The sequence below is a fragment of the Arvicanthis niloticus genome, chromosome 7, assembly GCF_011762505.2.
Source record: "Arvicanthis niloticus isolate mArvNil1 chromosome 7, mArvNil1.pat.X, whole genome shotgun sequence".
NCBI lineage: Eukaryota > Metazoa > Chordata > Mammalia > Rodentia > Muridae > Arvicanthis > Arvicanthis niloticus.
This window is the reverse complement of record NC_047664.1, coordinates 31813110-31829400: the sequence shown is the minus strand read 5'-3', so window position 1 is coordinate 31829400 and position 16291 is coordinate 31813110. Positions and strand designations below refer to the sequence as shown.

The following is a 16291-nucleotide window of genomic DNA, read 5'->3' as shown; positions in this document are numbered from 1 at the left end:
GAGATGCCCTGGGTCACAGGGTATTGGGATTGTGGGTAGCAGTGCCATAAATGCTGTAGAAAGATGGATACAGGGAAACAGCAGGATGCCTTGAGACAGGAGAGGAACAAAGAGTAGGGGTGTCAATAGCTTCAGGTATTGCAATCTTGAAAACTATCAGTTTGCTTGAGCAACATAATGGACAGATTGTTATATAATACATTAATAAACACAGCACAGTAAGTCACTTCAATTATCTTACAGAGACTAAAGGCCTCCTGACACTTCAGCCCAGGGTCTTGACTGTTCTTTGACACACAAGAAGAATGAAATACAAGGATGAACCACTTGTTCCTTAGCTCATTCAGACATTAGGGAAGCTAAAGATTTCAATATATGCTGTCCTCCAAACCATGGCTGACCACTCTGTGTATAGTTAGGTCCGTGAAGAGGAGGGCCTGATATTGCCTTAGCTGAGTGCACAGGGCCATTTGCCCCGGGCATCTCCTTTTCCATTCAGACACCACTAGTGCCACACCTAATACAAAACTGCCTCCTATCCTGTCTGGGCAACAAGCAGATCCTTCACCTGTACAATTCTGTCTGTTCTGTCAGCCTCTCTGGGCCTCAGCCATCCTACATGGAAATGGCCACCAGATAATCTCTAAGGCCTTTTCTAGTTACTAAACCATTGGTCTTCTGGAGATGTTGCCCTGCCCATTGACCTCATCTCTTCACTTTACAAAAAGGGTTAGTCTGTTGACACCGCTAGACTACTCTGGTTGACAGTCCCCTGCTCCTACCATACAGATAGTGCGCGCCCATGCTCAGTGGAGGATAGTTTCACTTCTGCTGACAAATGCTTCTGTCTCTTAATAGATTTTCCTCCATCTTCTCTTCTTTACACAGATTCAGTGGCTTTTCTTACCTGGATGTCAAATGTTCCCTTATACAATCTTCAAGACTTTGCAATCCCTCTCATTAATTCTATTGTTTCTGGAGTTATCTCTTCCTCCTTGTCCTTCTTCCCTTTCTTCTCTCTTCTCTTCCTCCTCCCTGTCCCCATTCTTCTTTTCCTCTTCCTCTCCTCCTTCTCTCCTTCCCCTCCCATTTCATCTTCTTCCTCATCTTCCTTCCCTTTCTTTTCTTTTTCTTCCTTTCCTCCTTCTCCCTCCTCCCATCCTTTCCCTTCCCCTCCTCATAGAGTCCCATCTCATCAGGGCTGTGTGAGGCTGAAACTCTGACCACTTTCTCTCTAGTAGTGTTCTTTATTACCTGACATAACTGTGGCTGACCACTCCGGTCTGGACCCGATAGCACTCTTCAGTGTTTCATCTACTTTAAGGACTGTCCTGCTGCTTCTGCTAGAACTCTTGTCTCTGTTTAAACCTTGTCTGTCTCTCAGTATATATGCTTGGATTAAATCAAGCAGCGACTTGTGCCAGGCTTCTATAAGATTCTCATTCAGCCCCTGTCAGGAAAGTGCTTGTCTCATACCCCAAACATTGGTCCAGGAAATCACACTTGTTTTTTAATCTTTTGTCTCCATAGCCAATCTTTCACATCTCCCGAAGTCGCTGCAGACTCTCTCATTGTCTTGAGACTTTGTTCATGCTGGTTTGGTGGCTGAACTGTGGGTCTACATCTGGGCTCTGATACATAGCAAAGATTCTGGGCAGCATGGTCTCATAGGGTAACCCTGGGCATTCCAGCAAGACCTGACTCAGCAAACAAACATAGAACTCTGCCTACAGATTTGGTCTTAAAATTTCTTTGCTTGTTGGAGCTTAAAGAGGCTCAGCAGCCCAGATTCAGATTCCATACCACATAGTGGATGGTCTTTTCCACTTGGCAAGTAAATAAAAGTTATCTTCTTTTATCTCATCCTTCCTATGAGCCAATCTGCTTGCTCCTCAGTATAATCTAGAGTGCCTTAGAGAGTGAGCCATCTGGCCTTGCTTTGTCCTGTGGAAGGCTCTGTTTAAGAATCTAACCTTCAGGCTGGGTAGAGAGACATGGTGCATTCAGGGTGATGGACTGCAGATGGATCCTCCTTCTTGCTGATTCCTTACAAGAGAAACATCACTAGGACTCTCCCTCACTCTTCTATACTCTCTGCAGTGGTAGCATCCAACATCACACTGTCAATAGAACCAAAGCCACGTGTCAAACATGTACTTTATCCAACACTGGTGAGATGCTCTGAGAAGACCAGATGGATACAGGTCTGAGTAAGTCCAGATACAGACAAGTAGCACAGCTTCATCTAGGTTTCAGCAGGGGTGAGATGGAGTTGGGTAGAGTAGGATGGTTAGCTTGGGCTCCTAGTAGGCACATCTCTCATCTTTTATTCTTTATCTGGCCATTCTTTTCCTGGCTGAAGATGCACTGTGTGGCCATGAAGGTGCAGAATGTCTGGAGTTGGCAGCCCTGTTCCTCAATGTGACCTGCATATGGTTCTTCACGCTCCCACATTTGTTTCCATTTTAACCTTCTCTTGTTCTCAGTTCTTACGCTCACTTCCTTCATATTGTCTTGTCTTCTTTGCTGTCTGCATCTATTTGAGCCATGCACACATCATCCTTCTTAACAGACTAGAGACCTGACAGACTATACATTGGGCCTCTGCCTCTTCCTGCAGCCCCAGACCCCCAAGCAAGGGTGCAGAGTTAAATATGTATTGCTGGATATTCTGCCCTTAGTGGTTTTCTGCCAGGCTTTCAAGGTGAACATCTTTACAAAAAATCCTTATAGCAGGCCCCAGGTTGAATAGCTAGCCCCACTCCTCATGACTGGAGGTGTTAAGCAGACTTATAAGTTATATTTTTTTCCTTTGATCTTAGAGACTCTCGCTTATCTTATGCAGGATTCCTTTGATGGGTCTTTCATGCCTTTTATTCCTTGGATGGGTCAATATTTTGAAAGTCAAATTAATTTTCTGTGCCTCATAACTGTAAGCTTTAAGGCATTAAAAAAAGTATGTTTCCCTGTGTATTTGAAGCTGGCCTTGAACTCACAATCCTTCTGCATTGCCCAACCAAGGACTGGGATCATAGGCATAAGCTGTCATTCCCAGTAATGCAAATATTTGTTAAAAATAAGCTAATATTTCAAACTAATTTTCACCTGTTTCATACATTTTTGGAGGTAAAGAGAATATTTAATTTGAACCTGTTTTCTAAAAGAATCTTTCCAGCACAGGAGTCAATAACTGACAATGTAATTTGTCAAGAACTCAGGTGCTGAAATGGCCCTTCTAGTCTGTGAGCACAGTTCCCTAAGCGGTGGGATGTTTTCCTTTGCCTCATCTCTTGAGGTGGTGCATTGCTTATTTTTGCCCCCAGATTCCAGAAGCTGAACAAGTTGCAGCATGCATTGTCAGAACTGTCCCCATGGCCAGCTCTGAAGAGGTTGCCCCTGCTAGATGCTGTTCTCAGGAACACAATCGCACAGGATTTGCTGTTTGTTCAAGGTAAATCAGCTCTGCTTTTCTTTGTCACCCACTGACTATGAACACAGGGAAGTGTTCTTGTGCCTTGTTGGTAAAATTATAAAGTTTCGAGCTGTTGTATCCATTTATGTATCACTACAGAGTCCTCAAGGGTGTGTCACATACAACACACCATGCTGTGGTCACAATGAAGGTCACATTCTACTGTTTAGCAGAGCCTGCAGTGTGGTCTGGGTCAAGCCATTTCATGGGACAGTTTAACTTTCTCACTGACACCAATCCCATGATTGTCAGGCTGGAGATGCCCCCAGAATACTGTGCATAAGGGCATTGGTACCTCTGCTTGCCTGTCCTTTGCACTGTTCAGAACCTGCATGGGACTGAGATCTTTCTTAGAGTGAAGAATGCTCTTTTTTGAACTTTCATTGCCTGGCAGGTATTCCTTCTGCTCTACTTTAAGGAAGGCAAGGTTACACTTTGCTTTCATGGGTCAAATCCTTTTCACCCTTTTAGAGAGAAGAGAGGAAGACAGTGTGAGGGGGCATTGCTTTAGAAGCAAAGTGCTCTTGTAACAAAGTACCCACACTGTTGAGTTCTCAGAAAGGATTACAGAACATTCCATCATGTTCCTGTTTTTCTTTCTCATAAGATAATAAAGCATCTGATGACAGGCTGGGTTTGCTAAAAGTCATATTTTTCATGGTTGTGGAGAAAATTGAGGATGGAAGAGACTTAATCCAAATGGAGGGTGAAGCATATTTTTATCTTGCAGAAGTCCTCAGTTACCTGGAGAGGTCAGCAAGGGATTTTATATCTGCTGGGTCTGAAGGATGGAGACTAGAAAAGGATGTGTTATTTCGGGGGCTAAACCAGGTAAAGATTACGTACATACTATTTTCCCTACAAAATATTTTAAAAAATGGAAGCAGTATTCAGCTTTGCCTGTTGTGAGATTTGCTGATGACGTAAGGAGAATAAGCAGTTGTTTTTTGTTTTTGTTTTTTTGTTTTTTTCTGAAAATGCTGGGCTTTACTTTAACATGGATGTTTCTATTTGCAGTTGTTGATTCTATGGGGAGCATCACTGAGCATTCCTAAATGTCCACTCTTTCTATCCTTATTAATTTTTCAGCTGTTGATGAAGAATGCTTCTGCCATTTGCCTGAACGGACATTTGTCTCAGGAGGATCCCCTCCCTACTGGGAACTCCAGCATCTGGAGGAGTGTCTGGGGAGTGCTGTGCCATACTGTGTCCTTCAATAAGACCAGTGTTTTAAATGAGCTACTTCTAGCAGTGAAGGATGCTGTAAGTATCTACCATTAGATCTCTCCATCATCACCACCTGGATTTCTGTTAAAGGGTAAGCACCCAACATGCTAATATTGAAGCTGGAATTTGGACCATGCAAGTGTTGGCATCCCTGAAAGGATGCTGCTGCCTGAATGGTGGCTACTCCTCAGTTCTATCCCTCCTGACTACTTGAGTGTGGTGGTACATACTACATGCCACAACCTTCCTGGCAACCTCCAAGAGTACTGTGAACTTCTGAAAACACTCATCTGCCTCTCTAGGTTTCCTGGTCTCTTTCTCACTCTGTTTTTTCTGGTTGCATATAGAAAAGAAAGCACAGAGTGTACTTTGTTGATAGCTAATGGAAAAACAGCTTATAGCCATGGCTTTTAGTGATGAGAGGATTTGGAAGTCATTCTCTTCTCCTGTCACTGCCTAGCATTCAGGCAACTATGCTGAACATTGACACAGACTATGAAATGCTTCAAAAGTGATTATGCCAACTTCAGTGCCTATTTTTCTTACCAAGAATTAAAATGTGTAATATTCTTATGTCTATCATTTTGCTCCTCTCATAATTACCTGTATCTTAAAAAATTCTTCCTTAGGTGCATTAGAATATAAAATTAGTTGAATAATAAAACCAGTAAAATGGAAATGATTCTGAGCAAAATTAAAATGAAAATAAGGGTGTGTACATAATCAAGCTCTTCACTGTCTTCTCAGTGTTTATAATGTATGCCAAGGGGGTATACAAACATGAAGATTTTCTCTAGCTTGAGCAGGGCAGATAACATGAGTACATAACAGTTCAACATCTGAAAGTTTCCCCAAAGATGTTTTTGTGTTTTGAATGTGGAGGAAAACTTGGAAGCTAAGAAAATCCATAGTGGGTTCTTGTTAGACAGAAAGGTGTACCTGAAGTTATGCAGGAAAGCCCCTGGGGAACTGGGACTGACTCAGTGGGATCTGTAGGTGGCCAGCACAGTTCTTCAGCTGTATGAGAAAGCTTCTCAGATAGAAGTTGGGTGATTTGTCCTAACAAACCATTCCAAAGCTCAGTGGTTAAAAACAAAGCATATTCTATATTTTTTTAATGACTCTGGGGCTAAGGGAGGCTCAGCCAGGTAGAGTTGTCTTAGTCCGATGGATGTTCCTTGTACAGCTGTGATCTTATGATACAGATCTTATGCCTGGAGTTTGGACAGTGAAGTTGTGGGGCTTATCTTTTCTTCATAATAACTTCATGTGGGCTTGCTTGATAATCAAGGGTTCATAAAAGCAACTGGGAAAGAAGAGAAGTTTTCAAAGTTTGTGACTACTCAGGCTGAAATTTGTACAAGTCATTCTGCTGCATTTATAGATTAAGGAGTCAGAACTAAACCTCAAAGGACTGTGGGAGGGGTTACCATGAGGATGCTTTGAGGTCTGATTCTCTGAGGTCTTTGTTAAGCATTCCCCTACTATATTTGGGGAGATCATCCAACACACATGACAACACTAGAATATTTATTAGATGCTTAATCACATGGGGGATAAAGAATCTTACTCTATTATTGGGTAAAGTTTTAATTGGAGGCTGCAACTTTGAACAATTGAATAAACTTGGAACAACGTCTACAACTACCTTGAGATCATTGTCCAGGAGTCTGTATGGAGACCTTTATAAATGAACAGGTAACCTTCATATCAAATGCCCACGCAAAATGGCTTACTTAACTTTTGACAAGTGTTTTCTTTTCCTTTTAAGGGTCGTAGTTTGCAAGCTGTCATTGCAGGACACACAAATGGATCAGTTTCAGAACATGGTGGGCATTTCGGCTGGCAAGATCTTGGGGCACAGCTGTCAAAAGTAAGCTTTACCTGTTCTCAGGTCTTCCAGCTTTCAAGAGCTGATGCCTCACCTGAGAACAATGCCTCTCCTGGTGGCTGTGAGTACCAGCTTGTCTCCACAGTGTAAGTATGTGTTGGATGGAAAACTGTTCAGGGCTTAGACATTGGCAAGATTTCAGGTGCTCCTTGGTAATGGCTCACCATCATACATTCTGTTCCTAAAGAGCAGAATGGAAAGATACTTTAATGAGATTAACCTGTTGGTAATATAAGAAAGCTTTTAAAAACAACACATTAATAAAATTAATGAAAACTATAATGCAGTTCCCCTGTTTACTGAGCGTTTTCCCTGTTCACTGACTTAAGCTTTCATGACAAGCCCCATGTCTGTGTGTAACCAAGGCTGATGTTTCCATGTAGGAGGCTGCTCACGTGAGCCATACTCTTTTCCTATTTCATGACCCTTTACATCAATAGCCACTTTTGTGGCTGCTAATAAGCCCATAGTCATGTATATCCAATGTATTTTATTTCTTAGCCTCAAAGTTTATCTTATATTGTTGTGTTTATTTTCTTCTTGCTTTTTGCTTGATTTACCCTTTTTTGGGTGTTTTATATATTGCCACATGATTTTTCTTTCTCATTTTTCAAATCAAGGTAGAAGAATTCATAAATGAATAAATATTAAGTGAACTACTTAAGATTCTAGTTGCTTTTTAATGTGTACTGTCAATACGTTTGCACTCATTGCCTTTGGGTGGGTCTATAAGTAAATGTCAATTTGAAAACTGTTAGTTAAGTTCTACTTTCTGCATTCTCTTCGCCACAGGGTATCTCATATACTTCAGGAAGTACAAATGTCCATGCAGAAAATGTCCTACTGGCAAACCATCTCAGGGATCATCAGGAAGACATGTGAATTGGCTCGATATGTGAACATGCATGGAAGTTTCCAGAACAGTCTGATATGTAAGTCGGGAGGTCTTAATGACAGGAATGTGTGCTGTTTTTTCTTCTTAATGAGAAAGAGTTGCAAGTGTTGTTATGCACTGTGTAGGGAAGCCTAAAGTGGGAGTCCCTCCAAACGAGGCTAGCTATTATGGCTACTGTGTTCAGGGATGCCTTATAGTTGTGATAATCCTGCTTTGTCTGGCCATGTTTTCCAAGCACCATTCACAAAAATTTTATTCACTCCCAAAATTGCCCTCATTTAGATGAAAATATTTATGTATTTATTAGATATTTTTCTTATTTATATTTCAAATGTTATCCCCTTTCCCCATCTACCCCAGGAATCTCCCTATCCCATCCTTTCTCCCCCTGCTTCTATGAGGGTGCTCCCCCATTAACCCACCCACTCCAGCCTCCATGCCCTGGCATTCCCCTACACTGGGGCATTAAGCCTTCACAGGACCAAAGGCCTCTTCTCTCGTTGATGCCTGGCAAGGCCACCCTCTGCTATATATGGGGCTGGAGCCATGGTTTCCTCCATGTGTACTCCTTGGTTGGTGGTTTAGTCCCTGGGAGCTCTGGGGGGCCTGGTTGGTTGATATTGTTGTTTTTCCTATAGAGTTGCAAACCCATTTAAGCTCCTTTAGTCCTTTCTTTTAACTCCTCCATTGGGGACCCAGTGCTCAGTCCAATGGCTGGCTGTGAGCATCCATTTCTGTATTTGTCAAGCTCTGTCAAAGCCTCTCAGGAGACAGCTGTATCAGGCTCCTGTTAGCGTGAAGTTCTTGGCATCCACAATAGTGTCTGGGTTTGGTGACTATATATGGGATGGATCCCCAGTTGGGGTAGTCTCTGAATGGCCTTTGCTTCAGTCTCTGCTCCACACTGTGTCTCTATATTTCTTCCCTTGAGTATTTTGTTCCCCCTTCTAAGAAGGACTGAAGCATCCATACTTTGGTCTTCCTTCTTTTTGAGCTTCATGTGGTCTTTGAACTGTATCTTGGGTATTCAGAGCTTTTGGGTTACTATCCACTTATCAGTGAGTGCATACCATGTATGTTCTTTGTGATTGGCTCACCTTACTCAGGATGATATTGTCTAGTCTATTTGTCTAAGAATTTCATGAAGTCATTGTTTTTTTATAGCTGAGTAGCACTTCATTGTGTAAATGTACCACATTTTTTGTATCCATTTCTCTGTTGAAGAACATCTGGGTCCTTTCTAGCTTCTGGCTATTATAAATAAGGTTGTTATGAACATAGTGGAGCATGTGTTATATGTTGGGGCATTTTTGGGTATATGAACAGAGGTGTGTTTCTTGTATGCAGCAGAAGGATGAATCCTGTTTTCATAACCATTCTGTCAACATTTGTCTTTTTATTTGGGAACTGAGTTCATTGATATCGAGAAATATCAATGATCAGTGATTATTAATTCCTGTTATTTTATTATTGTTGTTGACGGTGGTGGTGGTAGTGGTGATGATGATGATGATGGTGTGTGTGTGTGTGTGTGTGTGTGTTTCCCTTCTTTGGGTTTTGGTCGTATGAGAGAATTTATTGCCTGTATGTTTATGGGTGTACTTAATCTTCTTGGGTTGGAATTTTTTTCTGGTACTTTCTGTAGGGCTGGATTTGTGGGTTGCTGTTGTTTAAATTTGATTTTGATATGAAATACTATGTTTTATCAATCTATTGTGATTGTAATTTCTGCTTGGTATAGAAATTTGAGCTGGCATTGGCTCTTAGAGTCTGCAAGATATGTCTCCAGACGCTTCTAGCTTTTAGAGTCTCTGTTGAGAAGTCAGGTGTAATTTTAATAGTCTGTCTTTATATGTTACTTGACCTTATACCCTTATAGCTTTTAATAATTTTTTTTGTACTATATGTTTAGTGTTTATGTAGCATAGAGGACTTCTTTTTCTGGTCCAATCTATTTGGTGTTCTGTAAGCTACACACACACACACACACACACACACACACACACACACACACACACACACAGAGAGAGAGAGAGAGAGAGAGAGAGACACATATATATATGATCAGTGATTATTAATTCCTGTTAATAATATATATAAAATCTGTCATACTCATGGCCATCTGAACCTTGCTTGTCACTTCTCTCCCTCCACCTTTGTGGCCTAGTGTTCTGCGCGCCTCCCGTGTCCCCTTTCGCCCGTGGAAGAGAGACACGAGAGGCAGAATTCGGGTGGTTACCACAGTGAGGCTTTAATCTTGTATCAGCAGAAGTGAAGACCGTGGAAGGGCCAAAGACAGGAAGAGACACAGCTTAAATACACCCTAGAGTGACGTGTTCACTTCTGATTGGCTGTTCACTCATCACCCAATATTACGCCTCGGGATTGGCCAGTGACTTTGGTGGGCTTTTTTTGCCTTTGCACCTGCGCAGTTAATTGTTTACTAGTGGGGAGGACACAATGTCCGCGCCATCTTGGAATGGCGGATATATCACTGCTATCCACCGCTAACATCGGCTTCCTATAGCCTAGTGGCCAATGACCCATAAGGAAATATATATATATCTGTGTGTGTGTGTGTGTGTGTGTGTGTGTGTATGTATACATACATATATGTATATATATACACACATATATGTATATATATATATATATATATATATATATATATATATATATATAGTCTTCTTAGGTTAGAAAAATTGTCTATGATTTTTTAAAATATATTTTCTAGGTTTTTGAGCTGGGATTTTTCTTTTATTTCTCTATTATTTTTACTTTTGGTCTTTTCATAGTATCCCAGATTTCCTGAATGTTTTGTATTAAGTTTTTTGATTTAACATTTTCTTTTATAGATAAATCTATTCGTTCTATAATATCTTCAAATCCTGAGACTCTTTCTTCCATTTCTTATATTTTGCTCATTATGCTTGCATCTGTTATTTTTGTTTGTTTACTTAGATTTTCTATTTTCAGAATTTCTTCTATTTGTGTTTTCTTTACTGCTTCTATTTTCTGTAGGTCTTCCTTTTCCTCATGGGTCATTGGTCACTAGGGCACAAAGGCAGAGGGAGAGAAGTGGCAAGCAAGGTTCAGATGGCCATGAGTATGACAGAAGAACTTCTGGGAGTCACCTTCAGGGAGACAGCTCTAGTTAATTGTTCTGGGGTTAGGGTATATAAGGTCCCTTAGGGGTATGGGTGGGAATGGTTGATTGGTCATAATGCAGTGCCTATTATCACATGAGTGGAAGGAAGAGGAGGACTTATGTGTTGAGTCATGCAATGTTTGCAGGAAGCTCTGAGAAGAATTATCCTCCAAATAGGGTGAGGCACCTTTGCTCAGAGACACTCTGGACAAGGCCAGGTAGAAAAAGGGAGTCCTCCATTTTGTGTCGAGCTTGGAGAGCTATCCTGACATGATGGACCTTAACATTATGATTCTCCAACAATTTTCATTTTCAGGTCTTAAACAATTTCTTTCACCTGTTTGTTGTTTTATGTTTTTAGGATATTAAAAAGGAATTTATTGATTTCCTTTAATTTTTTGTTTGTCATTTCCCTAATTTTTGTAATTTTTTTCTCTCCCTCCATTTCCTCTTTAAGGGCCTCTATCATTTTCATAAAGCTGGTTTGGTTTTAAGATCTCTCTCTCTCTCTCTCTCTCTCTCTCTCTCTCTGTCTGTCTCTTTGTCCCTCTTTGTCTCTGTGTCTCTCTCTTCTCTCTCTTTCTTTCTGTCTCTGTCTCTCTCTCTCTCTCTCTCTCTCTCGCTCTCTCTCTCTCTCTCTCTCTCTGTGTTTTCAGCCACATTGGAATATTCAGGTCTTGCTGTTACAGGATAGCTGGACTTGGTGGTGCTATATTACCCTAGATGTTGTTGATTCTGTTCTTACACTGTCATTTAGGCATCTGGGTTTGGAATGATTATAGGTCTAGGTGCTCATTTCTGAGTTTGTCTTGTTGGATGGATGTTTTGTTCATTGGTTTCTGATTCTTCTTTGGTCTTCTGGTCTTTGTGGCCTGAATTTTTGGCAGCTGACATCGGCTTGATCCAATATTATGTCCCTGATCAGGTTGGGGGCTGGACTTCTGATGACTAGCTTGGCCTTTTATGTAGCAAGGGGGTCTTTGTTCTTCTGACTGGTGTGTCCTGCATCTGAGTGGCAGGAGTCTGCCAGAAAAGGGGGCAGGGACCCAGCTGCAGGGCAGACAGAGTGAAGTGGCAGTGGGAGCTATAGAATGGATCTTTGGAAATCAAGTCTAGAGAGTGGGGCAGTTCAGCTGGCAGGTAGGTTGCTCACCTGTTCCTCTGACTGGTCTCAAAAATATATTCTTGCACTGTTTATTTTGTAACTTTAAGCCCTATATTTTTCTTTTTACTCTAGATTTTCTCTTAGCCACCAGTTGTTCTTCTTATGTCATTCTTTAATTTTATAAAGTTTTAGGACGATCTTCTGGGACATTTTCTTAATTTTATTTAAAACATGTCATCTACTTAATTTCTGAGAATCTTTCTAGACAGTCTAGATATTCATTGGAAATAGTTCTCTGCTCTTGTTGCATCTATGTCCTCACTACGATATAGTTCTTTTTAAAGAATTTGAATGAGGATTTCATGTTTATTTTTGTTGTGTTCTTTTCTCTCTGGGACATTTCTTTTATATGGAAATTTTCTCTAGGATCTGATGTTCTGGTTGTCCATTTTATGTAAGAACAAAGCATTTATTCCTCACAGGAAATGCTTCCTGCAAAGGGTTCTTGTCACCTGATAAGCTCTGTCCTGCTAGGTTGACCAAGAAGTAAGCCATCTCTCCCCGTAGCTGATCTTCATAGCCTGGTACAAATATGTATCCTTACCTCCTCCAGCATAAATTTATTTCCCTGAAGCCTTCAAAAAGAGAGTTCTCCAGAAGTCTGTTGATAGATAACACTCAGGTGGCTTCCAAGTCTCCCTTGTTCTTGGAAACAAGAGAGGTGATGAGAACTTCACTGCTGAGAATGAACAGATTACATAATCTTCCCTATTTCTAGCTAGTAGTGGTTTTGTTATTCACACCATAAGATGCATTGGTACGCCAATCTTAGTTCCAGTCAGTTAATTCTACGTCTCCAGGTCAGCAAATTTTTAGTCTTCTTCTACTATGGAGGAAAAATTATCTAGGCTGGGTGCTGGAGGAAACATGACAGAATTTTCCTCATTCAAAAATATATCTCAGCATTCCTGTCCATTTTCATTTCTACCTCTCACATAAGCAGTTAGACACTTGTGCTTTAATTAATTCACGAGTCTTGTGGGGAGTTAAAAGGAGAACTTATTTAGACATTCTCCTCTTCAAGTACAAGCTCCGGGCTTTGTATTTCAGCGCTGCCTGATTGATCCCCTTTGCCCACTTATTTTTCTACTTGGAGATATTAGCAGCTGCCATCTGCTGCTCTTCACTTTTCCATCCGTTTCATCTGTGGACAACACAACTTTCTGTTTCCTCTTGTCATTTTACAGCTCTTTGGGGGATGACTTCAGAAAAAGGAATTTATTTGATCTTCCAATTGGAAGTCCTCTAGGGAAAAATGCATTGACAGTTAAGAAACCTGCAGTTGGAAGGGGCTACCATCTCAGTTTCTTCTCATTGGGATGATCAAGAGGATAATGGATGTCTGTCTGTCTAGACCACTGGTTCTCATCCTATGGGTTACAACCCATTGGGAGGTCAAATGATCATTTTACAGGGTCACACATCAGATATTCTGCATATCAGATATTTTCATTATGATTCATAACAGCAAAATTACAGTTATCAAATAACAATAAAATAATATTATGGTTGAGAGTCACCACAATGTGAGCAACTGTATTAAAGGGTCACATAGTAGGAAGGTTGAGAACCACTGCTATAGACTGTTTACTTGACTATTGGAAAGGAAGGTCATCTTTTAAATCAAGGGCATCGCAGAGATCCTATGGCTCAATGGAGAAGCCTAAATGCAGTTCAAGTTAGTGGGATAAATAGACACAACTAGAGATGAGTTCCAGGTAATGCTTGTGTTCACAGAGCAGCTAACAACTCATCATGTGAATCAGGGTTTGAAGAATGAATACAACTAACAGACAGAAACAGAAAGAAGTGTCCCTATGCTTTCTCCTTGTAGTTTCTTATTCTTAATCAGATTAGAAAATCTTTCTACTCTAAACATTCAAATTATGAAGCCTTTGACCATTCAGCAATTTTAACTGTCAGATGGAGAGCTGCATAGCTAACAAGGAGGCTGATAAATAATAACCGAGATATTCAGTATATTTAGTAGACTATGAACTTTTTTTTTTTGCTTATGATATGTGTACTGTACACAGCTAATTGCCTACATTCTCGTTACTAACAGTGTGGTAGGTCCCTGGAACAGCAGCAGTAGCATCTGGCATGTCATTAGCAATGCAGATCACAGCCCTAACTTAGACCTGCAGAATAGTTAAGATGCACATTTTAAGATGTCCAAGGAACATGTAAGCATCCAAACATTTGGAAATCACCAAATAGCAAACCATATCAAAATACCCTGCAGCTGTGTGTGCATCTTTAGATTACACATTACTTATCCATTCTTCCTCTTTTAAGCAGGCAAGACAAATGAAAGAACTTCAAATGGTAAGAATGTGGCACGAGGGAGACATGACATAGCCCAGTGAATAGAATTGACTACTGTATGTTATACAGTACAGTTTTACTTCATAGATTAAGCAGGGGTGGACTGCAGTATGATAGTATGGGCTTTAGAAGCAGATGGACTTGAGAACAAATATTGCATCTGACAGATTTAATTGAGCTAGCTAGAAATATCAAGGATATTGTTTTTATCCTTGATAAAACTTAAGGTAAAGCTTACTTTACTATGTTTTTATTATGATGACCCACGATAGAGGTATCTGGCAAGAACTAGAGGTCTATGTAATAGATGCCGCTTTTTTATCTTTTGCCAGTGGAATGAGCATCAGGATTGAACTTTTTTTTTTTTTTTTATCACAAAGAAGAGCAGAGGAGTTGACTGTGGAGGATTTTATTTTCTTCTTTTGCTTAATTTCTGTCAGTTTCACTGCTCGGTTTTCTGATGGCACCAACTTTGTTTCTTATGTCGTATCACACACCTCTGACTTAATTTTCTGGAATGTTTCCATTTTTTCTCCCATAGACACTTCGTTATTTTCGTGGGAACTTGATGAGGCATAATGAATGTAATTCTTATGCAACTTTACTTGAGAAATAGATGCTAAAGAGGTTAAATTGTTTGCTTCAAGTTAGAAATGTTTTTGTTTAGAAAACCCAAAACAAAATAAGACACATTTAAAATATATAAATGTGTTTATATCTTTTTGATATTTTTCTGACCCATGAGTAATATGACAATGTGTTATTTCATTTTGAAATATGTAGGATTTTCAGTTAGATTCTTGTTATTGATTTCTAATTAATTCTATCTTGGTCTGTAAACACTCTACACCAATAGTATTGTTAATTTTTTGTGATTTGTTTTAGGGTTTAGAAAATGGGTTTCTGGTAATTGTTCCATGTGTCCAGGGAGATAATCAGTCCTGTTTTGGTGCAGGGTGGAATAGTTCTTGAACATCAGGTAGTGTACATTGTTAGCGGATTTAGACAAATCCTCTATGTTTGCTGATACTTTGTTTCCATGTCTAATTATATTTCAGAGCACAGCATGAATTAGACTGTTTCTCTTTGTGCTTTGTTTTTATCTACTGTTGTGGAATTGTGCTATCAAGTGTGCACATGTTTGGAATCGTGCCTCTTTGATGACTTGATGTCTTTACCATCATGAAATGGTGACATTACTACCTGGATTCTACATCGCTTGATGACTTTCTTTTTGTTAATATTGAGAGTCATTTGTCTTTTCTAAAATTGTATTTTAAGTGTATTTCTTATATATAGCATATGGTTAGTTTTTTCTTATTCAATTTGATAAGCTTTGTCTTGTAAATGTATAAATAAGAGGGTGTAAATTGAATAATCCAAACCATGTGTGTGGTTCATGTTTTTCCTTGTTTTTGACCAATTATTTTTCTCATCGTATTTTCTTATTTGAATGTGGGGAATTTTTGGATGGATGCCAAATACACATTTGATCCTTATTCTATGTTAGCTTTTTTTCATTCTTATAGATAGCTTATTCTTTTAAGGTTCTGGCTTCCTAGATTTCCTCATCAGTGTGGAGATTTGAACACTGGGCTTTGTACATGCCAAGCAAGTGCTCTACCACTGAGCTACACTCCAGCTCTAGAAGTGCTTCAAAGTACAGTGTGTTGAATCTGTGACCTGTGCACTGTGGATCTCAAGATAGCCATGACTATGACCTAATACATTTGTAGATGATAACATTATATTGCAATGTCAAGAGGCTTGATGCTTCTGCTTTGAAGATTTGCTACTCATCTCAGTTATCTTTAGAGATTACCTTTAACTAGTGAAAATATTTTTTTTTTGTTTGAGGTACTTGGTAAATTGATGAAATTGTAAAATGTCCTAATATAGCCATGAGCAAAAGAGAGTATATTCTTGTCATTGTGTGATCACTAAACAAATATCTTTAATGTTGTGAAGATAAAGCTTTCTAGTCTTGAGCAGTGTCCTCACATTAATTACTTCTCATCTGTATACTTGAAGGACATATACACTCGGCAGACCCCTCCCAGGCATTGTTCTTTCAGAATCTAAGCTTCCTCCCAACACAGTATGTCCACTGAGCTCCAGGCCACCTACCTCCTCCTTGTCCATGATCCCAGAGCAGTGATTCTCAA

At 39.9% G+C, this 16291-nt stretch overlaps 1 protein-coding gene across 2 annotated transcripts in view; it reads left to right on the top strand.

Moving 5' to 3' along the window:
• Window positions 1–16291, top strand: part of Abca13 (ATP binding cassette subfamily A member 13) — a 439574-nt gene that overhangs the window by 77676 nt on the left and 345607 nt on the right. For both annotated transcript variants that reach the window (XM_076938134.1, XM_034509530.2), the window contains exons 11-15: window positions 3324–3451; window positions 4203–4303; window positions 4562–4735; window positions 6471–6676; window positions 7383–7522. In XM_076938134.1, the coding sequence (XP_076794249.1) occupies window positions 3324–3451; window positions 4203–4303; window positions 4562–4735; window positions 6471–6676; window positions 7383–7522 (749 nt within the window). The remainder of the gene's footprint in view (window positions 1–3323; window positions 3452–4202; window positions 4304–4561; window positions 4736–6470; window positions 6677–7382; window positions 7523–16291) is intronic.